This window comes from Anolis carolinensis, chromosome 1 (genome assembly GCF_035594765.1).
Source record: "Anolis carolinensis isolate JA03-04 chromosome 1, rAnoCar3.1.pri, whole genome shotgun sequence".
NCBI lineage: Eukaryota > Metazoa > Chordata > Lepidosauria > Squamata > Dactyloidae > Anolis > Anolis carolinensis.
Window position 1 is genome coordinate 236,508,380 of NC_085841.1, and position 25,156 is coordinate 236,533,535.

Sequence of the window (25,156 nt, forward strand, 5' to 3'; positions counted from 1 at the left end):
TTGGATTCATGTCTTCTGGACATTGATTTTTTGGGGCTTGAATTTTTTTGCCCTCCAAGCATGATTCATTTTTCTTGTTCAGATAAGATAAATAGAAATTCACCGCTATTGCATTTTTTTTTCATTATTATCCTGGACATTTAATTAGTGCATTTTTAGTACTGGTCTAAATATGAGCCAGATTATTAAAGAAGCCAATTTTTGATTCCAGGTTTGATTCCAGCCCTATACAAATGTGTAATAATAGTCTGGTTGTAAAGTTGAATATAGATTTCATTTGTCCTGTAATGAAAAACTTGCACATCTATTTGTGCCCCAAGCATAGTTCGTCATTTGATCTTTAGAAAACATCTTTTTCTGGATAAGCTCACTATTTTATTCATTCCAGACAATCATAAATAAACAAATATTTATTTATTTATTTATACACCGCCCTTTCCCCTCAAGGGACTCAGTGCGGTTTCCAGCATAGCAAGGAAACTATGCAACAACTTAAAACCATACAAAAACAAAACATAATACAATAATGAGCGTGTTCCAGAGCGCGTTTAAATGAACAGGCCCAATAGAGCTGTTATTAGAATACTTCTTTCTGTTTTAAAAGCATATGGCACTTTATCACTGCTACTTATTTCCATGATACAGCACTTTATGAAACCTGTTCCCACTGGGTTGCTTTTAATTACTCCAATTCTATCTGCTTGGATTTTAATGTATCTGTCCATTATTTTATTTTGTATATTGTTGGAATGTTTTAAGTTTATGTTAAATATGTTGTTGTTGTTTGGGCTTGTCCCTGTTGTGAGCCGCCCCGAGTCCCTTCGGGGAGATGGGGCGGGTTATAAAAATAAAGATTATTATTATTATTATTAGCACAAGTACACTAAACATACAAATCAATCAATTACCACAGGCTTAAGTATTAATAACAAAATACTCCATCAACAAGTGGCAATCCCTGCGAATCTACCAAATCCTTCATGGATTGTCATGCATGACTGGTAGTGTGAGCGCTACAAGATGAATCACATATCATCTAAGTTGTCAACCAGTGTGTTACAATCTTTCACGTTTTCTAGGGTTAGGGGTGCAGGACCCCTATGAGAATGAAAAAAAATAATCAAATTTTAAACACCTCTCTAAGATTCTCTAGATCCTCCAGCATCATTCTGTGGTCAACTTCGTTGGAAGTTGATCATTGAGTTGCACTAGAGGACCTAGGAATTCTTAGAGAGACCATATTAATCAAATCTGTGAATAATCAAATCAATAAAAGCTAAAACAGCAGAAATGGGGAGGGGCAATTGTATAACTTAACACATCTATAAATGCTGGGATAATGATGTCATATGACTAGGAAGACTTATCACATGTTTAAATCCTAACTCATTAAAAAGTAAAGGGCAACCATACTAATAACACTGATTTTAAAATAATGTTCCTAGCGTACAATAATTGTCTGTGAATACAACAGTAGCATTGTAGGAACTGTCTTGTGAAGTACAGAAAGGAAAGTCCAGTGTAATAATGGAAACGAGTGCCATCCAGTGCAGTATTAAAATGCAATCTATATATATAAAAGGGTAAGGAAATTTCGGCCTAGGACAAAACAAAACTACACATCCCAGAAACACTAAACGTGGCAGCACAACCCGTCATCCATGCCTCTACATTCATACAACAAAAAGAAAAGAAAAATAAAGTCCTAATTAGAGGGAGAGGAAGAATTGTTTTTATCCAATTGCTGCCAGTTAGAAGGCTAAGCTCCGCCCACTTGGTCTCCTAGCAACCTACTCACCCAGGGGACAGGCAGAGTTAGGCCTCACTTAGGGCTCTTCCACACTGCCTATAAAATACAGATTATCTGATTTGAACTGGTTTATATGGCAGTGGAGACTCAAGGCCCTTCCACACAGCTATATAACCCATTTATAATGGACTTAATGTAAGGTAAAACCTTTACCCTTTACCTTAACTACCACCAATTCCTCAATACTTTATTTCCCATACCACCATACTTCACCACAGCAACGCGTGGCCGGGCACAGCTAGTAAAATATAAAAGCAAAGCAATCTGGCATGGGTGTACATTGTTCCATCCATGCTGCCATAATCTTTGTATAGTTAAATAAATATATTTATTCAATATAGGTATTATAAATTGGCATATTTTAATGTTAGGGTGTGGGGTGTAGTATTTATTCAGCCATGCAATTGACTGAAGGGCCCTACACACTACACAGTTATAGTGCTGTGATTCCACTTCAACTGCCATGGTTCATCCTGTTGAATACTGGGACTTGAGTAAAAGCTGCATTTTAGATCTTCAGCCCCAGAACTCAATTACTGTTCTGAACTCTAGACTTCAAGAAAGCTGACTTCAATAAACTTAGGGTCAGGGATATGAAAAGAGAAGGGGTTGGATAGCATAACCCCTTATCATTCTGTATATATGAAAGTCTCTGTAGGAGCATTGCGGTTGAAAATTAAGATAAGAATGCTCTAGACCACTGTTTCTCAAACTCTGCTCCTTCAGATGTTTTGGACTGGTAAAAAAAGGTAAAGGTTTTCCCCTGACATTAAGTCTAGTCATATCCGACTCTTGGCGTTGGTGCTCATCTCCATTTCGAAGCTGAATAGCCGGCATTGTCTGTAGACACCTCCAAGGTCATGTAGCCGGCATGACTACATGGAGTGCTGTTACCTTCCCACCAGAGCGGTACCTATTGATCTACTCACATTTGCATGTTTTCAAATTGCTAGGTTGGCCGAAGCTGGGGCTAACAGTGGGAGCTCGCCTTGCTCCCTGGATTCGCACTGCCGACCTTTCAGTCAGCAAGTTCAGCAGCTCAATGGTTTAATCCGTTTTGCCACTGAGGGCTCAGATGGACTGGTAAGGCATTAGGAATTGTGGGAGCTGGAGGTACAAAACATCTGAAGGAGCAGAGTTTGAGAAACACTGCTCTAAACAGAGATGTCTATCATACCACTTCTAGCCATGAAAGAAAATTACCTGTCTCCAGCAGAAGCAAGTTTATTTATTTATTTCTAAAATATTTATATCCTATCCTGTATAACAAGATCCCAAGGGCAGTGTGCCGATGAAATCAATTTAAAATGATTTAGAACAATTTTAAATTTTAAAACAGGTGCACTTTTGCTGTGTTGTCTGGGCTGTTATTAATCAGAATAGATATGTGGATGGGGCTGGGGGACCTGCTCTGTGAAAGGTGGAAGGTCAACATGGAAGTGAAAAGAGAATCAATAATATTCGTAATAAATTATGACATACAAACCCTAACAGTCAGTGCAACTGTGAAGAGAAATCCAGTCGTATGAAGAACGTGACACTTTTGAGCCAAAGTTAATCTTTAGTAGTGAAATTAACTGCATAATTACCATAAGTGGACGTTTCACAAGTTCTTGCAGTAATTCAGCTACATTACAGCTGCATTAAGGAAGTTAAACAAACAAGTGGAAAGTGCAAAGTCTTGTCAGGGATTATAAGGTCTTTCTAATTATCAGCAGCAGCGGGAAGTGCAGTGGCTTCTCTCTGCAACTTAAAGCAGTCGAAGTGTCATACCTGGCCAGGGAGCCTGGCTAATGGCACAGAAGATATGGACACCCGGCCTGTGACATTTACCTAATGAACTTCAGCAAAGACAAGCAGATGTGAGAGTGGGAAGCATGATGGAAGATGCAAAGCAATGTAGGTGCAATACACCTCTGGTACTATAGAAATGCTGGTGGCAGTTGGGGTCAAATATGCAATCTTTGTTCCTCTTTGGGGCTGTGTAGACAGAAAGCACTATCAGTAAGAAAACGTGAGCTGCGCGCCCTCATTTTTCCTTTACCATAGCAATGAGTGTTGAATGTAGCCATCCCTCTTGTTTTGTATCCTGAAACTTGCTTACCATCCTCTGTTGTGCTCTTAACACAAAATGAAGTTTGGAGCACCTGCACAATATTGAGAGAAGTGTGAAAATCCTAAGATTCTTCTTGGGGAGATGTGGGATGCAAAGGAGGACAACTGCTGTCTATTTATTTAGTGAAAAGCAAATCTTTGATACCCAATAACACAGAACATTTCATTAATTTTTTTCTTGAGTCTTGGAGTTTGTGTAGCATTGTTTTCCCATGAAGACTGAGAGATTATCTGGAAAATGGACAAATGTTGCCATGTTAGCCTTTAATATGTGCATGGGATCATGTAACATCATATGATCTCATCACAACGCTGGACATAAGGGACAGCAAGGTGAATCTGTTGCCCCATGCATTGCTCCCTTGCAGCAGTGCTTTTCACATCACACATGGGATAGGCTCCTGTGTTGTGGGGGAAGCGTCCAAGGATGCTTCCACCCTGGTTGCAGGCGAGGCCCCTACCAGAAGTCACATAACGTTGTATGATGGCTAGTATGGGGCTTTGTCCCTAAGACAGGGTGGAAGCATCCTAGGACGCTAAAATTATTCCATTTGATGAGGCACTTGGAGTCAACATCGCACTACTGTATACTTTAAAGAGTAGGTTTAGAGTGTGCAACCACCTTTAAATCCTGTGGCTGCCTCTTGCAGAATTCTGGAGTTTGTACTTTAGGGAGGCCCAGGACCCCTCTGGCTGAGAATTTTCAAGACCTCTCCCTAAGCTGCAAACTCCAGAATTCTGCAAGAGGCAGCCACAGAATTTAAACTGGGATGCACACTCCATACCTACTTTTTAATGTGTAGTGTACCTACATTTTTGTAGACTGAGGCAATGACTACACTTACTGGGTTAACACAGGTTAAAGTGCTCCATAGGTACTCTGATGAAGCTCAGGAGTGTCCATGGAGCCCAATGACTGTTCAGATTGCTGGCTAAGGTGAGGATGTTTTGTGGTCAATGCCACCAGTAAGTAGCTCCCTGACAAAGGCTTGCTGGTGATATCACAGTTCTGGTCACATAGCTGGATGGCCTGATGCAACATCATCAGAAATGCAACACCACCAGCAAGCCTTTGCCAGAGATCGCTTGCAGTGGTGGGTCTGTTGGAGTGTGGACAGTGGCTCATTCTGGATCCAGCATCCACATCTCTGAAACTCTGGGATTACCTTTGAAGCGATGTGCTCCCTTGACCAGTATTAACATCTGGTGCAGTGCTTCTGATGTTCTCGGCATGTGATCAGGAATATACTTCAATAAGTTCCTCCTTCTCTTTCTGTGCAAACATGACTATTTGTCATTTGACTTTTTATGAAAGACGCTTTTCCTGGGATCTCCAATTGTTCTCTTATTCAAAGCATGAAATAAATTTGTGTTGGGTGATTATCTGACTGAATGCTCTGTGTCGTGTGTGAATTGTCATTTTTCAGTAGTATTTTGGTGGCTCTCCTTTTATTGAGGCTGAGGGATGCTTGCTTTTGGGGGTGTTCTGTTATGGATAGTTCTTGTGTTACATTCATATTCCAATGGCTGCCTTGAGGAGTGTGAAGGTGGCTTAGCAGAGTCCCCAGGGTCCCACTAAGAAAATATATGTGTGAAAAACTCCAGTTTGGGTTGCTCAACCATCATGTTTGAAACATTAAGAATAGATAAATTGACAGGTTGGCAGAAGTAACAGAAGACACATTATTTACCGAGTTTTACTCCCTGCCAGATGTACAGTTGGTGGCTGGCTCTACACTGTAGAATTAATGCAGTTCTGAGACCACTTTTACTGTCATGTCTTAATGCTATGGAACCCTAGGATTTCTAGTTTGATGAGACCTGAGTACCCTTTGGTAGAGAAAGCTAAAGACCTTATGGCATTATGTCATGCCAATTAAAGTGGTATCAAACTGCATTGATTCTACAGTATAGATGCTATCAATATCTTGTTTTCAAATTCATGTAAAGCTGATGTTCATCCATCACAGATTGGAAATATTATTGCTTTGGACAATAATTTCCAGATTTCTTCAGTCAGCATGGCCCAGTGGATTCTGGGTGTCACCCCCCCCCCCCCCAATAAACTCTTTGATTGGGGAATGACAGATGTGCCCTAACCTCCTGATCAGGAATGTAGCGGAGGGGGGGGGGGGCTTGAGGGGCTTCAGTCCCCCCCCCCCCAAATTCTCAGGGTGGTCCACGAGAAGGCCTTACATTTATTATTTAAACTGTTATGTTTATTCATATCATGATCTGATCACCATGCTCAATATATCCCATGTGCATGGGGGTACTGGGATAACAATACAAAAGGTTTGCTAGGGTAGATCCTCTCTCACTCAGACTCAGCCCCCCCCCCCCCCCCCCCGAATCAAAATCCTGGCTACGGGCCTGCTCCTGATAGAGGGAAGATTTGGCCCTTCAGAGCATGGCATCCTAATTTTAAACAAATGTAAGAGAACAGCTGTAACTTTTAAGGAGATACCTTGCCGTCACACATCAGTAAAACAGAACTTAAATGTTCCATTGACATAACCCTGTAAACAGAACTGGAGGAATGCCTTTATAAGATATTCTTTGGTCCCTCGCCAGTAGATAAAGGGCTCCCGACCTCTCCTTCTAGGCTTCTGGTCTGGTGGCTCAGATAAAGGGTTGGGAGGTGATTGTGTGTATACATACATACACACACACTGGTGCAGAGAGAGCATCTGTATACACCACACATTTCAAGTGTCAGAGAATTTCTTGAGAAGAACAAGCTAAGGGAAAAATTATTTTTAAAAACTTAATGGTGTCTTGAAGTTATATGTTATTATCTGAAAGCCCATCCTCTTCATCCTAGATAAGTGTAGGCAAGGTTGCCTGGTCCTGCGGAGAGAATGTCTCTGTGTGCGCCAATTCTGTTTTCTTCATGGTGATGGCCTCTTTTTTCTGATCTGTGTTCCTGCGGGTAAGTCCACTATTTTGCTTTTGGGGAAGAACTTCTTAAAATATTGGTTAGGGTAATTTTATGGCTTCGCCTTTCTTCAACTTTCATCCTCCTACCTTCTATCTCCGGAAGTCATCATCTCTGAGCTGTATGTGTGTGGAGAGTGGGGGAAGTGGACATTTCTTGAGCACCAGGTTGCAGTTTAGAGGAAAGGTGGGTAATAAAAAATAAGTAATTTCATGCCCTGAAAACAGTGATTATTTGCAAATATTTTTATTGTGCATTTTACAAGCAACCTGTATATTTTTTGTTACATAAAAAGAACTCATATTCTTTTCTCAATTTAATAAAATCACATCACGATAATCATCACCTAGAATAATGTGAAGGGAAAACTAACCAAAGCAATACTAATAAAGAAGAAGGAAAAAAAAAGAAGTGAAGAAAAGGAGGAGAAATAAAAAAGAGGTAAAAAGAAGGAAGATTTATAATTCAACAGTTGCTATATTTTCCCTATAACATCCAGAGCTCTGATTATTGATGAGAGGATAGACTTATAAATATTTCTCTATTTTGATCTTTGACTTGTTGCCGATGGAGGGGGGAAAAGAGGTATGCATTTGTTTCTCATGTATGTCGGAAGTGTTCGGATATCTTTCAAACATGTTAAATCCCAAATTGTTAGTCACAATTCAAAAAACCTGCACTACACAGAATTTTGTGGGTCACATCACTCATATTTTCTTTCAAATAAAATATAGATCAAACTGTTCATGTTATCACCACTTGTAAAAGGTGTCACATGTATTTAATGCATCACATACATTTGATTCATCATGTGGGTCAGGAGCTGCTATGTACTTGCAGCAAAATGAGCACTTGCATCAGCCAATGATAGCGAAGACTAAGAGAAGAAAAGGAAATGATATATGAAATGATCTAGAGACTCAGAGTACATCAGGATATACAGGAACGTGAATGTCCTAGTGAATATTTGTCAGTGATGTGTCTACTAGGACAATTAATTTTCCACAAGCATCTTTCTTTTTCCATTTCTGTACCTGGTCCATGTTGTTTTTGAATAATGTTGAGTGATTTTGTTTTCAGAATGTCCTTTCATTTGAGGTAGAATATTTTCTGAATTGTATGTTGTTTTTTAATGAGTAGCCATCTACTTGTTAACTGAAGTGTGTTTGCACACAGTTTTGAAATGTTTTTACAATATGCAGGCTTTGATTGGCAATGTTTTTTTGTTTAACGTCTGAAATGTGAAGCTTTCCAAATGCAAAATGTGTTTGGTCTGCCATTTCAGAGCAAAGCAGTGCAGAAATCAAACACACACACATACTCAAACAAGAAACATATTCCTCAGACATTCTTGATACCACTGCATTTTTATTATAATCCATTTGTGGAACTGACGTAGATTTCCGCACCAGAGCTTTGGCCCTTGCAACATCTTTTTCCTTCCTCTTGGGAGGGAGGAGATATAAATGCAGAGAGGTTCTATGGGTGTTCCCTGCTAGACTTGACAGCTAGCCCAGGTCAGTCGTGGTCCAGGGCAAGTGTTTGCTTCCTCTTGCATTGCCTCTTTGGCTGGAAAAGCTTTTTCTCTTGAGAAGCCTGTCTGCTTTCTAGATCCTGTCTGAGAGTGAACTGTGGGGAACCGAGCTGATCCTGAAAGACATGGGTAGGTCGTCAATATATTTCTACCCCTCCTCTTCCTCTGAGTAGTTCCTAGAGCCTCACTACAGAGACATAGTAGAGAATTTTGGAATTAAATAAGCAAAAGAGAAACCAGATGTTGAGGAGAAAAATGGACCAGGGATTGCTATAGAATGGGTCAGATAAATGTAGTTAAAATGGGGTATAGGCACCTGTTCTTTGCTGATAAAAAGCCAGAGCAGGTCCAAAGTTTTATAATGTTCTAGTCAATAAACTAGTCAATAAAGTAATCACGTTTCCATGATTTTTAGATTCTGACTGATAAAATAGAGGTACAACTACCAGTGTCCCTTGCTATTATTAGCTGTCCAACAACACCTGGAGGATCATGGGATTCAACCTGTGGATAGAGAAATGTGGAGAGTCAAATAAAGAGAGGGAACACTTTTCATTTGAAATGGGTGGAGTAGATATGGGAAAGATTATATTTATTAGTTTCCTTCTACTTGACTCACTTTACATTTCCATTAGAAGACTGAATTTTATATAGTTTGTATAATTTCTTTCTGATTTCATTAAAACTATGGTTTACTTTACAAAAGGCGATGTGGTTCTGATCCACTTCCCAAACACCATCCAGGTTGCTTCCAATGTTTGTAGCAGATGATGTTATGTTTGAACTTCCTACTTGCATCACTCCACATTTCCAGTAGAAGATTGAATTTTTATCTAGCTTGGACAGTTTCTCCCTCATTTCAGAAAATCTATAGTTCAGTTCCCAAAAGGTGATGTGGTCTGATCCCTCACATCCACAAGCCCACTCAGCATGGTCCCATTCTTTGTAGCATATAACAATCTTGGATTGTGTTTGAGCTGAGAGAGTGTGAGAAACCAAGAGCTTGTGAAGCTGGTCCCCAGTTCCCATCTAAGTGATTGACAGCTGACAATGTTTGTTTACCAGCTGTTGAGGCTGGGCTTGGGATAGTTAATACAAATGGAACATGTTGGAAGGGCTGTGTATTGAACGGGTCCCAGAAATGCAGAACATTATTTTTAACATTTACCACCACCCACAGCTGAGAGGGAACAGGCTTTTATTAAAAGAATGTGTGATTAATGATTCACAGACAAAGCTGTAGCTAGGAAGGTTATACAATCCAACATACCCCTCTACAAACACACACACACATATAACATACACAGAGAGACCCCTGACTATCTATCCATCTACGACCCACCACAATAACTAAAGACAAAACCTCACTCTCTGCATATTCTACCATGCTGGAGAAATACCATGGTGACAAGCTTGCCAGCGAAAGATAGGATGATGGTGGAAGCATAGATACTTAGTGAGGGGGTAAATGGTGGCACAGGCACATGTCAAGCAGGAGGATAGGTGATTGACAGAAAGTTGGGTATCTTAAGCTGAGCAGATGGTGGGATGTGAATCTGTGAACGTTGGAGGGAGTTTGAGAGGGCGCATTCCTGTTTAGCAGCCATCATTTGTGTAATGAATTATCACGTGTATCTACACGGGCTATATTCATGGCTTCTTGCCCTTGCTACATTCTTTTCTCTTTCCATTATATATCTTCCCTATTCATTATAAATTCCTCAGGGTGGAGGGTCTATTTTCTTCAGCATGGGCTTACTTGGTAAACGAGCAGACACATTGCAGCTGTAATTGGAGCTGTTACTATACTATTCTCTTTTCTAGTTTGAAATATATAAAATTCAAAAAAACTACCCAAGCTCTGTTTGATGCCTTCAAACAAAGGAGTCTAGTTGTGTCGTTGCCTGATGATCTAATCATTTTCCCATACAAAGCACTTCTGCAGAACAGGAATAAAAGCATGAAGCCAGCACCTGTATTTTATTGTGAGTGGCGACTGCAAGGTTGCATATCTCACTATGATGATGATAATTACGGTATATTGATTTATATCTTTTCCTTTTCTCAGAATTGGGACCCAAAATCGCTCAACAGAAAAAGCAATAGAATTAAAACATACAAAAAGTAAATACTGTAGAGTCTCACTTATCCAAGCCTCGTTTATCCAAGTTTTCTGGATGATCCAAGCCATTTTTGTAGTCAATGTTTTCAATATATCATGATATTTTGGTGCTAAATTCATAAATACAGTAATTACAACATAACATTACTGCATATTGAACTGCTTTTTCTGTCAAATTTGTTGTATAACATGATGTTTTGGTGCTTAATTTGTAAAATCATAACCTAATTTGATGTTTAATAGGCTTCTCCTTCATTCCTCCTTTTTAGCCAAGATATTTGCTGATCCAAGCTTCTGCCGGCCTGTTTAGCTTGGATAAGTGAGATTCTACTGTATTAAAATAGAATTTATCTAATACAATTATTAAAACAGTTCAGTTAAAATGCAATGGAAAAAAAATATATACATACCTACTGTTAAAATAGTTCCACTTAAAACAATGTAGTATCTCCCCCAGGCCGTCCTTTTAAAACTGTAATTTCAAAGCCTGTCTCTGTAAAACTCTGTAATTTCAAAGTCAAAAAGATAGTAACCTGCAGCCAGAAGAACAATAGGGGCAGGTTGTTCTGTACTCTATGGGAAGCGTGTTCCAGATCCTATGGCCAACCATTTAGAGGGTCCTTTTTTGTACCCCTTCAGCTGTACTTTTGACAGTGGTGAAATGGATAAAAGGACCTCTCTTGATTATTCAGAACATGGGCTGGCTTTAACAAGGAGATACTGTCTCCCAAGCAGTCTAGACCGGAGCCATACAGGGGCTTTATAGGGCTTTATAGGTCATAACCAGCACTTTGAATTGTGCCCGAAAACAGACCGGCAGCCAGTGAAGCTGTTGCAACAAGGGAATTGTGTGATTCCTGTAGTCAACACTAATCAACAATCTGGCTAAAGCTGTATGGACCAAAGAAAGCTTCAGGGGCAGCCCCAAGTAGAGCATGTTAGAGTAATCCAAACAGGATGTAACTAAGGCATGTACCACCATGGTCAGATCTGCCATATCAAAGAACAAAGTTCCTCAATCTGGTAGGGAAAACCACCAATCTACCAATGAGCAGTATGTCATGTGTAGGAACCCTCTAATAAAGGCATTGCCTTAAGAGGGCTTTTTTGCTGTGCCGTTGTATATGATCTGGTAGCCCAAGTGTTTAGTCTGGCTATGGCCCCCATCCCTGTCTCCCTGCCTTGAATGTTACCAGATGGCCTTGGACAAATAAATATCTCTCATATCGATTTATTTATTTATTTACATCACTTTTACCCTGCCTTTCTCTCCGAGGAGACTCAAAGCGGCTTACAGTAAATAGGCAAAAATTCAATGCCTAAAAACAATGGAAAAACAACAATTCATATAAAACAATCTACAAAACAACAGTTCATATAAAACAGATACCATTACAAAATAAAATCACATTATATAAAATTTTAAGAATGTCCAAAATTAAAATCCATTCATCCAGAATCCAGATTTATATCACTGCAGGATTAAAGAGGACCAAATACAATAAGGATAGCTCTTGGGATTGAATCAGTGTAGTGTGGTGGTTTGAGTATTGTGCTAGGAATCCGGTAAACCAGAATCCGGTAAATCCTCATTCAGCCATGGAAATCTACTTGGTTTCTGTGTGTGGCCTTCAAGAAAGGCAATGGCAAACTTCTTTTGAATAGATTTACAAAGGACAAAAATATACAAGGGGCTTGGAATAATATCACCTCATGGTTGCCGTAAATTGATATAAAGGTATGAAACAACGATTATGATTTATCTTTACTTCTTCTATGGTTAGAAATAAAGAAATTACAGGCAGTCTCCAAGATAGGTTCTGTAGGTTTGTTGAAGATAGGTTCTGTAGGTTTGTTCCTAAGTTAAATTTGGTACATTTTAAATTAAATACACACACACACATATACATATACATACACATACTGATTTTGAAAAATTTGGCTTGTTGTCAAAACAAGGATTGGTGATAAAACTTCAGTTGAGACACTTTTCAGGAGTAAATTTCTCTTCCTTGGGGTAGATTTCTCTCACTTCCTGTTCTCTCACCCCCATTCTTAACTATGCGTCATTTGTAAGTCAGATGTTTGTAACTCGGGGACTGCCTGAACCTGCACACACAAAATCTTATATAGTGCTCTAAAGCAGAAATGACAAGGTATGCCCTCATACCAGGAAAGGTTATGCTTTTGGACGATAACTTCCAGAATTACTCAACCAACATGGGAACCTGAACTCCAAAAATAGCATTTCTAAGCTTTGCTGTGGTCCTCAGCCTAATTCTAAAAATCTTCTAGAAGCAATCACTTCAGACCTCTGGCAAGAGTGGTCTACCTGTTTTTCCTAACTTGCTGGATGAAGACTTAGGCCCCTTCCACACAGCTGTATAAAATCCCACATTATCTGTTTTGAACTGGGTTATTTGGCAGTGTGGACTCAGATAACCCAGTTCAAAACAGATATTGTGGATTATCTGCCTTGATATTCTGGGTTATATGGCTGTGTGGAAGGGCCCTACATTTTTCGTCTGAGATATTGTGGAGCTGAGTTTCTTAAGTTGTCTAGGGGAGTCTAGCAAGGTTCCCCCCTCTTCTTCCCTCAATATGCCAAGGACTGGCACCATGTAAGTGTCCACTGACTACATCCATTTCCTTTTTTCTTAGGGCCCTTCCACATAGCCCTATATTTCAGAATATCAAGGCAGAAAATCCCACAACATCTGCTTTGAACTGGAATATCTGAGTCCATACTGCCATATATTCCATTTCAAAACAGAAAATCTGGGATTTTATTCAGCTGAGTGGAAGCGACCTTAGAATTTTTCTGTTGACTGGTAGCTTGTGGATAGGCACTGGTGCATGAACTACCATTGTAATGCTATGGTTCTAAGTGAAAATTCTGCAGATAAGGCAGACCTTGAAAGCATTAATCTTTTGGACTTTGGTTTCCAGAATACCACTGGACTTGCTGGCTGCAGGGGATTCTGATACTCATCCTTGAAAAAGCAAAAAAAAAGCAAAGGGAGCGCTATCAAATACAATCAGTCCTGGTTTCTCAGTGCCCCAGATGTTTCCAAAACAGAGGCTAGTGTGTGCCATTGCCATGCTTGAAAGAAATCTCCTCTGTTTAAAATGATCATCATGTTCCACTCAGAATTACTGGTATAAGGGTTGTTAAATGTGGAAAGCTGTGCTGAGGTTTCCAAGATAACATGCAGCTTTGTTGATTGTGCATTTTCTCCCTTATGACTGCAGATTCCGAAAACAAATTGCCTCAGGATCAGGAGGGAAGTGCCCTAGATGCCATGGAGCACCAGGGTTCAGGAATGGCCAAACGCCTGGCCACATTTATCTCAGGTCTGGTGGAATGCATGTGCTTTGCAGGAGTCATCTTTGGATGGGCATCGTTGGTCTTTGTCCTCAAGGACTTGCACTACTTTGAGGATATGTGTATGTCTGCTGCTAATCAAACAACCAATCAAACAGGTATGATCAGTGGGGAATAATGGAGAGAGAGGGTTTAGTTGGGGTAGAAATACACCTTGGATTTCATGCCAATATTCATGTAGCAGGACTGCAGGATTAGTAATCTCCCTCAGCCAAATACTATCCCTCAAACATGCATAGCTTCTTGCCAAATTTGTCATAATGTTTTATTTGTGGCATTCCAAGGTAGGTGAAAGAACTCAGTGAGCTTTAAGGAGCCAAGTGGACCACTATTTATGGTTGGTGGGATACATTTAGCTTATCTGTTATCATATTGTGATAGGCCTGCCTTAGGGGGCTACATGGGGAGAAGGGTTGATGTACAGATAGAACAGGCTCAAGGGTATACATGAACTATTGGGTGCAAAAAGCTGTCAGCTGGTTCAGTGTTATCAAAGGAGTCTCTGCACAGCTGTTTGTCACAGGATATTTTCTAGGAACAGCTGATGTAAGCCATTCTTTATCCTGGGTGACATCTGTGGTTAGGCTTCACTGTGGAGGTTTGTCACTCCAGTGTGAGCACATAATTAGAGAAGTACTAACTTCCCCATGTGGCTTGAACTGGTGGGGCGTGGATCATCTTCTAACAGTGGCTCTGCTTGAAGAAAAAAAAGACCAAAATATTGAATGGTAGACTGAAGCCTCTTTTTACCCAGCTGGTGTACTCCCCCGGAAGCACTCCTGCATATGTCTTTGTCATTTGTGTGCAAATACTTTGTCTGCATGTAGAAGAACTGTAGACATTCAAAGACTGGTGTAGCAATGTTCTGAGACTTAAAGAGAAAGTTAGCTCCCTGCTTTTTCCAGGATAGAAGATTAACAAGTTTTTCAGTTTTGCCACCCCCACAGGTATAATAGGCTATCAATGCTAGACTCAGCCATAGAACACCTAGGTGACAGTTCTTCTGAGCGTAAGCAGAATGCACTTTCATTACTGTTAAATAATTCACTCCATCCTCAGTACTGGTGACATGAAAGTTATAAGACTTTCAGGCGGGAAATTGAGAAATTCCCAAGATGGTTTGAGCCAGCACAAGAATTAACGTAATTACTATATGTTAATATGGTACTTCAGTATATATGTGTATGAGTATGCATGCATACCTAATGAGGGTGTTACAAAGTTACATTTCAAAAGTAATAGAATGATAGGAAACACAGGTAAAGTTCTTAATGTGGTAGATAATACTACAATAGAGTCTCACGTATCCAACATAAACGGGCCAGCAGAACTTTGGATAATAACTAATGATAATTAGTTGCTTGTGTGCATTGTATGCTTGTTGTAAGCCGCCTCGGGTCCTTGTTGTAAGCCACCTCGAGTCCCCATGGGGAGATGGTGGCGGGGTATAAATAAAGTTATTATTATTATTATTATTATTATTATTATTATTATTATTATTATTATTATTAGGAGGCATTAAGGAAAAGCCTATTAAACATCAAATTTAATTATGTTATGATTTTACAAATTAAGCACCAAAAACATCATGTGTTATAACAAATCAACAGAAAAAGCAGTCCAAAACACGTTAACGTTATGTAATAATTACTGTATTTATGAATTTAGCACCAAAACATCGCAATATATTGAAAACATTGACTACAAAAACATTGGCTACTAACAAATTAACTACAAATAAAGATAGAATTGCATAAAATAAACTTACAGTAGCAACATTGTCGGAAATTAAATCCATAAAAAATTTAATCCTTGCTGCCTAGAGAAACAGCAGTGGAGGCAAACTGTGTTGGATAATTCAGAACGTTGGATAAGTGAATGTTGGATAAGTGAGATTCTAGTTATTTTTAAGTTACTTTCAAAGGATATTTTTAAATGGTGTTTCGGATAGCATTTTTCAAGTTTTATGTCATTGTCACATGAATTCTAAGGGCTCTTTTTAAATTAATGGAAAATGCAATGAACATGTAATATATCACAACTCTGTCTGTAATGGAAAGTATGATTAGTGGGAGTGGGGGCTTTTTGTAATGCATTATGTAACCAATTACATTATGTAGAAGGACTTTCCCAAGCTCTGTTGAAAATAAAGTGTCAGATATTGAGAACTGGGGATCTCTGCCCAGCAGGCATTAGGGACTGTGTTTAAAAACCTTCTTCCTTTGCAGACTGCAGTGCCCAGGATGAACAGCTTTCCCTCATCTTCACCATTGGCTCCTTCATGAACAATTTTATGACCTTCCCCACAGGCTACATCTTTGATCGCTTTGGCACCACCGTAGCTCGCTTGCTTGCCATGTAAGTTCTGGATACACAATGCCTTCCCTGTTTTCTTTTTTTGGAGCTCTCTGTTCATGTAGAACAAAAATAGGGCTGCCACAAATTGGGTTTTTAATTGTTGCATCACTGGAAGAAATTTGGCAGTGCAGATTTTTTCCATTGCTGCAGCACTGGGGAAGAGGAATTTGGATCTGTTTAAATTTAATCCTTCTGTACAGTGGTTGATCAGTTGAAGAAGTGGGCAGCATCCTCCAGATGTTGCCTAATTATAACTCAGCATTGCTTATAGTTTGATATCTTGGCTAAGGCTGCTGGGAGTTACAGCCCAATGACTTCTGGAAAGGAGTTACAGTCCAAGTCCAACCCTGCTCTAGATCAATGGTTCCTAAAGTGTCGGATATTGCCTCTTGATGGGTAATGGCATGATCCAGAGGGGTGGTAGCAGCCTAGGGTTCAACTGAAGGGGAGATGGGGTATTGAATAAAATAAGGAAGCAGAGGAAACATAAAGAAAGGAGAGAAGACCATTTTGAGGCATTGTTCTGACATGTTTAATCTGTTGTGTAATATAGATTATAAGTCATAGTGATTACTTTATTTTCCAAATAACTACACAAAATGCAAGCTATACCCGATCAATGGTCAAGTGCATCAACAGATCTTAACAAAACGTTGGCAGGTGAGCATGTCACGAAGTCCAGCATCCATTGACAGAAATATGTGTGTGTAAGGATATGTTTACAATGCGATACTATAAATAGGCGACGTGTGAAATCTAATTTAGATTGCTTCTGAATTGTGCGACAGGCAACTAATAATATTGCTAGTTCAATAAGTATTTATAATTTTTAATTCATGCTACTGACAATAATAGAGCTCAACATTAATAAATTGTTAAATAAAGGGTGTAGGTAGAAATGTAAATACATAAAAGAATGCAAATTTGTCACTGCATCTGTTTGCTTAAAGAAGGTAGATTTCAGGAGGGGCTGAGGTTTTTTTTCTGAAAAGGCCAAATAAGTTTGGGAACTGCCACTGGAAGCTGATACAGGATCTGAAGGGAGAGGCAAGGCTTTGGTGAAAAGTACCTGTAGAGGGGGGCACTGGTGGTGGCGCAGTGTGTTAAAGCGCTGAGCTGCTGAACTTGCAGACCGAAAGGTCCCAGGTTCAAATCCCGGGAGCAGAATGAGCGCCCGCTGTTAGTCCCAGCTCCTGCCAACCTAGCAGTTCGAAAACATGCAAATGTGAGTAGATCAATAGGTACCGCTCCAGCGGGAAGGTAACGGCCGTCCATGCAGTCATGCCGGCCACATGACCTTGGAGGTGTCTGCGGACAACGGCGGCTCTTTGGCTTGGAAATGGAGATGAGCACCAACCCCCAGTCGGTCACGACTGGACTTAACGTCAGGGGAAAACCTTTACCTTAACCTTACCTGTAGAAGGTATTCTCTCTGAGTAATCTTGTGCCGGGTCTGCAAGTAGTGGAATAGAATGCAGCCCTTTAGATTGCAAACAGGGCACACCACATTTCACTATTTTCCCATAAAAAACAATCAGCCAGCAGAAAAATAGCACATCGTAGAGAAGGTTTCTAGCAGATCTTCCCCATGCAGTGCTAGTTTTCAGGAGACACTTCCCAAAGTATGATTACCTTCCTGCAGTACAAAGTGGTCCAGTTAATACTTGCATGTGTGCACCAGACCTCACTTATTTTTTATGCATGGAAAGGATATGCAAAGTCCTCAGGAAGGAAACTATAATGAACAGAAATCTTCCTCTGCATTCTTCCCCATTCCTCTTTCTGTCTCGCTTTTCTCTCCTCCCTGTCTATCAGGGTTGCCAGACTTTTGGGATGATAAAAGCCTGTTATCTCTGACAATGCAGACTGTCTCCATATGGCCCAGAGTGCTGGGAAGTTCCTCTTGACTTAATACCATTCTTCATATTCCCCTCACATGCAGCTTGCCACCACTGTCAGCTCTAGCTGCACCCAAAGGAGGTAGCAATTGCTGCCAATTTCTCACGAGGCCTTCCCACAGTGCTGTTTATAAACCATGAGATCTCTCTTTAGAGCCCTTGAATTGAAGAGGCATACTTGTATATCTTTGCTTTTATTAGTATGTCCAGCAAATTGAAAACAGTAAAATATTAGGGGTAGCAAAAGGAACTGACAGGTCAGGAGAGTATGATGACAGGGGCCTAAAGCAGACATCAATTGGGTTTTATTGGAGTGTAACGGCAATGTGAATTTGTCTCAAGCTCTGAGAGAACTATTCACATGAGCTTTTCAGGCTACACCACTTGTGGACATTTCATTGGGTGACTTCTGTCTTTGGACTTAAGTATTTGCCTGCAACTTCCAGTGATAAGTGGAAGCATGGACGGACTTTTGGAACTAAACCAGAATTGTTGCTTACATTGAATTTAGATGTTGTGTGGGTGAAGGGGGAAGCATTACCTTTTAAATTTTAACCTGGCTGCACTTGGCAAACTCTGTCAATGTGCCCCATTGCTCGGTCCTGCAAAACTGCACTTATTTCCGCAATTATTTATTCATTGTTCAGCCTGAATGTGTGACTAGTGAAAACATAATATCTTCAGTCTGAAATAAAATCTATAATGCCAATTATGTCCTGAGCTTGGAAACTGACATGTTCTTTTAAATTGTTAGGAACTCTCTGTCAACAATGAGGGACAAGGTACATAAGAGAACACTTCCATTTGGACTTGGTGGTAGCAGATAAAAGTTTCAAAGATCATACTTCCCCTTGCACTGAGCTTTAAAAAATAATTGATTTCAGAAATTCTTAGTGTGCTCCAAAGAATAAATATTAACATTGTTAATGGAAATCATTAGTTTGATATATTAATAATTACATTTTGTATGTGTGTGTGTGTGCAGCATCAAATCTCCACTTGACTTAACGGTGACTCCGCCAATTTCATAGAGTTTTCTTAGGTGAGGCATTCTCAGAGGTCATCTTGTCCATTCCTTCCTCTGTGAGAGTGTATCTAGTAGCCATTGCCATTGCTGTTTTTCCATCTTAGTATGAACCTGGTCTGGCCCTCCTTTGGTTCTAAGATCAGACAGGAATGGGTGCCTTTAGTGTATTTAGATAAATAATTACATTGTTATTTTAAAAGAAAACATTGGTAGTCAAAACTTCAGTGCTTCTGTACAATGCAGAAATTTATAGTTCTGAAAACTAGAGCTCATTCATTGCACAATCTTCCCTGGCTTTTTATGTTTGATCCTAAATTGCTGATAGGTGATAGAGGCAGAACAATAATGAAACATGCCAAAATTTACTATTCATTATACAAAAAGCTAAAGCAAAAGAGGAAATTTGTTTTCTATCATTGACTCTCTCTTCCCCACATCCAATTCCAAATGATGATGATGATGATGATGATGATGATGATAATAATAATAATAATAATAAGGCTGTGGCATAAACCAGTACAGGTGGTCCCAGTGGTAATTGGCACACTGAGTGCCGTGCCAAAAGATCTCAGCTGGCATTTGGAAACAATAAACATTGACAAAATTATGATCTGTCAACTGCAAAAGGCCACCTTACTGGGATCTGCACGCATCATCTGAAAATACATCACACAGTCCTAAACACTAGGGAAGTGTTCGACTTGTGATTTTGTGATACGAAATCCAGCATATATATCTCGTTTGCTGTGTCATTCTATGTCTTTGTGTCAATAATATAATAATAATAATAATAATAATAATAATAATAATAATAATAATAATAAACAACTTTATTTTTAACCTGCCCTCTCTCCCTGAAAGGACTCAGGGTGGTTTTGAAAAATAAGAAAAATGACAACCATTCAACGCCCAACAAATAATAACAATTATGGCAAAACAAAAAATAAAATAAGCACAATATAACTTATAAACAACCAAATGAAATGATGTAAAATAAACTTTGTCCTTCTACAAATCTGTGGTGTGGATAAACGAAGAATGATATTGAGTTGAAGATGTTTCATATCTAAAACAGAAGAGGAGAAGTTGCAGAAAGAAGCAATACAAAAGGCCAAGAGAATGAACCATGAGGATGAATTATGAAAGGGGTGACCAAAGTGCATTGTTTGGGATTTCCTTTTCTTTTTTAATTTTAAGCGGAAAAGCATAAGAGAGGCATATTTAGAGGATTAAAAAGTCTGTATGGTGTGAACAAACCAGGCAGAGAGAAGCACTGTCCCTGTGCCCCACCACGTAACACCCAGTTCTAGAGCCCGAGAATCACCAAGGAAAATGATTGGCAATCATTCCAGAACAGACAAACTTGTGCAATAATTGAGGCTAAAATTATCTGCCAAAAGCTATGATCACGCATCGTGCCTCTGTGTGAAGAATGCATTTTTGAAGCCAGCTTTCCTTAGTAATTACGAATTAAACACATTGCTCTGATTGTATCCTGGAAGAAAAGGAGGTCACTGAATCCCAGTTATTCTAGTGTCTCTTTAAGTAACTGTGAATCTGGTCCATTTTGTCCATTATGAGGTTTTTAATTACGATCCACCAGGAATAAGGAGCAGAGAATGACTGGGATTTATGTTTGCAGAATGGGCCCAAGGCCTTTAGTCAAACAAACTGATTTGTACCAGAAAGGGGTCTGGCCACCATTTTATGAAAGAAGCCTGCCATCAATGCCATCGTAGCTCCAAGGGTTCCTGTTATTGCAGTACAGGAAGCTGATAGTTGCTGTGACTGCATATTTGAGTTCCTTAGTTGACCCAGTGTATTAATGTGGTGGGCAAAGTCATGCAACTCATGTGAGTAGTGGACTGATTAACCATGTGCAGGAGGGCACATGCTGAGGAGGCTGGTTGGGGTTCTCTCCTCCCACCCCTTGTATCAGGCACATAACAAACTCCCATGACTTGTGCAAACGTTTCCCTCCCGGAATTGCCCACCTCAGCATTCACACAGTAGGGTCATACTATATCAAGGAAAATCTGACTGGATCAGCTTTTCAGCAGTCACTAGAGCCATAACCAAACATATTTCTGCCCAGTGGAGGGGCACATACCAAAGAAGGCAGGGTTGAAACATTTTAGCAAATCATGAAGAATAGTTCCATAACGCAAAATAATTTAAAAATCAGACTCCATCAATAAGCCTCAGTGTACACTCAAGACAGATAAACCTCAGTGGATACTCATGGGGATTTGGTTAATCATTTAAAATTCATGAGCAAACCAGGTATTTTTAAAAACCTGAAAAATTTCGGGGTGGGGGGGAAATTGAACCCCTAACTCCCCCCTTGGCTACAACCCTGTAATAACACTGCGCCTTGAAAGTATGATTGCTATGTTGCGCAGCAATAATATAGTTAACTTTCCAAAATGTAACTTTAAACATATCATATAATAACCAAATACCAAATAAAAATAATTTCCTAAAAGGTTGTACACAGCTGATTTTAAAACAAATGTAATAAGCATTTTTGTCTGGAATGGCTGTGATGGAATGACACCCCAGGAAACACTCTGAACTAGATGGTAATAACAGTGTGATTGAAATATTTAATTAAAGACCTTTTTGCTCACATACAGTTTTTGATCTAGAACGTTTCTGGTCTAGGAAGTACAAAATGTTTCCAGGAAACATAGGTTTTGTGATCTGTAAATAACAGTGGTAGGGAAACCACTGGAGGGAAACATGTGTGTACCAGCCAGAGGACTATTTAGACATGACTGAAGAGGTGTTGCAACAGAGAGAGCAAAATTAGGGCATTGCTCCTCCAGATAAGAATTATGCCTCCTTCCTCAGGGACATTTCCCTTCAGTCACCAAATTCCTAGCATTTGCTAAGAGTGAGATACTGGAAAGGCGCAATTCTTATTTAGGGCAGTGTTCTTGTTTTGTCTCCCCAGAGGCTATACACTTACTTGAGTGGAGGGAGAGAGGAGTCAGAGCTCCACCAAACTGATCCAAGTTAATGGGCATAGCCATTGGCCCTAGATACTTCATCCTAGCTCCTTGAGCAGTGGAGAAGGTGTATCATCACTGTATTTGCATAGTCGAAAAACACATGAAATATATGACAAGCATGACAAAGTTGTGTTGATAATTAAATTTCTATATAGTTTCCAACAGCTGAAGGGCTGAGTCATCATAGGCTTTTAGTGAGTGACCCAAACCTTTCTAATCTTTGAAAAGATTTCTAACCGAATTAATTATACATTGTGTTGCACAAATACACTTTTTCCTCCCAGGTGATTCAAATTACTGCAAATTAATCACAAATTTAGTGATATAAAGGGGCCGCAAAAGTCTCCCAGTTCCCACATACTAGGTAGCAGCCACTGTGATTGATGTGGGTCTGTTCCTCTGGGAAGCAGCTGGCCAACAGTCTCAATCTCCATTGTGCAGAAGGGAAATTGTGACAGGGGGCCTGTTTCTGCCTGTTGCAGTGTAGATTGGGAATGTCAGCTGCTTCCTGATCAACCAGGGAATAGACCACCATCAATATGAGTGGGTGTTATTTAGTAAGTGAACACTGGGGAGATCAGGTTGGGAGTCACTGTGTAGCACTATAGCTGTGATAATAATGTATTTGTGACTCAACAGAATTCCAGTCAATGTTTTCAGAGACCAGTGCTAACCAAAATGCCTTATAGAGTGAGCAATTTTTTAAGAAATGAAATGAAATTAAAACCAGAAGTTAGCATCGCCTTTGGAATAATTGTAATCACATTTTGTTTTTGTGCATACACCCATAAACTTCAGCAAAAGTCCCTTGATTCTTACAGGAGGGTCAAGCATTTGCAGCTGCACAGCCTCTCATTCAAGTGTGGTGCTTAAAAGTGTTTTCTTTTAGCTGGATCACATCCATTGCACTGAAGATTTTTATTATTAAATTATAAACAAAAGGTCAGAGTTGGGTGGGAAAGGAGACAGGTTAGAAAATGCAGGGATAAAATTCCCTTGTTTTCCCAGGAGCTCTGCCAACATTCAAAAGGAGGAAAAGAAGAGTGATGAAGCAAATGAGTCGCCTGGCAATGAAAGAGGTTATCTTAGCTCCCCTTCATTTTGTAGCCAACCAGCACAAGGCAGAGTGAACCTGGAAGCAGACAAGTGTGTGAAGCCAGTTTGCTCAATTTCCAGCAAATGCCAAGTGAGGAGTATGGTGTGGAAATGTGCCAATATCCAGCTAGCCAAATCAAGCCAGGAAGGTTTTCCTTCTAGCTGAGATTAGATGCTGAAGCCAAGCAAATAACTGCAGGTGAAACTTTCCATCGATGCTGCCTGTGCATTTTTTGTCCAACTTCAACCCATTAGATTGATTAGTAGCTGCTTTGCTCCCAGTCACATTGCCAAATTATTCTCCTGCTCCAATCTACTGTTATGCCTACAGGGGACCAAGCACTTAGCAGTGCTTACTGGTTGCTTTCCTGGGGAATTGACAGAAACTTCCCCATTTATCCTGAAAACCTTCTGCCATCCTTCTCTTGGTGCCTCATCTTTCCCCTGTGTTGCTCAGTTGATTTCCTGCTACTTAGCTAAACACCTGATAGAGAAAGGGAGAAATAATACTCAGTGGAGTAGCTGGAAAACAACAGAGGGGCCCTTCTACATTGCCATATAATCCAGAATATCAAGGCAGATAATAATCCACATTATTTGCTTTGAACTGAGTTATCTGAGTCCACACTGCCAGATAATCCAGTTCAAAGGAAATAATATGGATTTTATACAGCTGTGTAGAAGGGGCCTGAGAAGAAGAGACTTTCAATGACTCATGGTGCCCTTGAGCTGTTTTTCAGTGATAAGCTGAGAAGTGGGACTGAAAAGAAAGGGAGCTCTAAATCTCACCTGTCCCATTGTGAGCTTAGTGGGATGTGTATTGTTCCTTGCATTATAAAACTGAGCTAGAAACCATAGTTTGCTATTCTGTGTTATACTAACCAGAGATGTTTCATTATGATAGAATACCAAAGATCTGTGTCTTCATTAATTTTGTCAAATGCAATGTGTATGTGTGTTCTTTTGGCATTTTCTGCTCCACCTGACTGCTTTTCCCCAAGAAATGTGGTAGGATGATGATGGTCAAGCATTCCAGTTTTGCTTTGTAATATATTCATGTTTCTGGATGACAATTTTGTGACAGCTAAATTATGCTGTGGCCTGGATAGAAGAAGCTTAGGGCAGTTTCAGACAGGGAAGAATTCCACACCAACCCAGGTTTTAAAAACTCAGGCCAGGGTAGCCTTCTGTCCCCACACTGGCCCAAAAGCCCGCACTTTTGGTGCTGGTTGTCTAGATTTACTCCCAGAACCTTCTGGGAGAACACCCAGACACCCTAACCCCCTCCACAAACCCCCTTAAAAACTCCTGTAAAAAAAGAAAATAACTTATGGGGCTGGCATTTCCTTGCTGCTGGCTCTCTCCTGGTGTTTAGGAATGACATGCCAGGAAAGGGGGGCAGGAGCCATTTTCCTCCTCCTCCTCCTTTCTCCTGGTGCATCATTCCTAAGTGCCAGGAGAGGGCTGGCAGCAAGGAAATGCCGCTCTGTAGGTTATTTTCTCTTTTTTACAGGGGTTTTAAGGAGCTTTGGGGAGGGGATTGGTGTCCTCACTGTTTTCTGGACTGATTAAGACCAGAAAAAATGAGACTGCTGTCTGGACTGCTCCCTCAAAAGTCCAGAACTTCTGAGGGAGCAGTCCAGACAGCGGAAATAGTGGGTTCGACCCATACCTTCCAGAAAGACATGCATCAAACATACTATCAAATTATTTTGCCACAAAGCAAGGATTTCCTGCTTTGTGGCAAATGTAATTGCATTTCTCTGGGATGTCATCTGGACACCCGCCTTTAACATGCGGGAACTCCCGCTTTTAAAGGGCTGTCTGTATGTGTTCCTAGTGCTCCAAAGCTTGGTAAAG

General features: G+C 40.0%; 1 protein-coding gene across 7 annotated transcripts in view; it reads left to right on the forward strand.

The window, feature by feature from the left end:
* The window catches only part of slc43a3 (solute carrier family 43 member 3), a 59,560-nt gene that overhangs the window by 15,008 nt on the left and 19,396 nt on the right, over window positions 1–25,156 (forward strand). For 2 of the 7 annotated variants that reach the window (XM_008111142.3, XM_008111134.3), the window contains exons 2-4: window positions 6,750–6,857; window positions 13,772–14,002; window positions 16,133–16,262. In XM_008111142.3, coding sequence (XP_008109349.2) covers window positions 13,822–14,002; window positions 16,133–16,262 — 311 coding nt within the window. In that variant the 5' untranslated portion in view covers window positions 6,750–6,857; window positions 13,772–13,821. Of the gene's footprint in view, window positions 1–6,590; window positions 6,858–7,024; window positions 7,050–7,107; window positions 8,527–13,771; window positions 14,003–16,132; window positions 16,263–25,156 lie in introns of those variants that run through there. The other 5 variants (XM_008111146.3, XM_008111125.3, XM_062967171.1 and 2 more) reach the window with 4 other exon arrangements.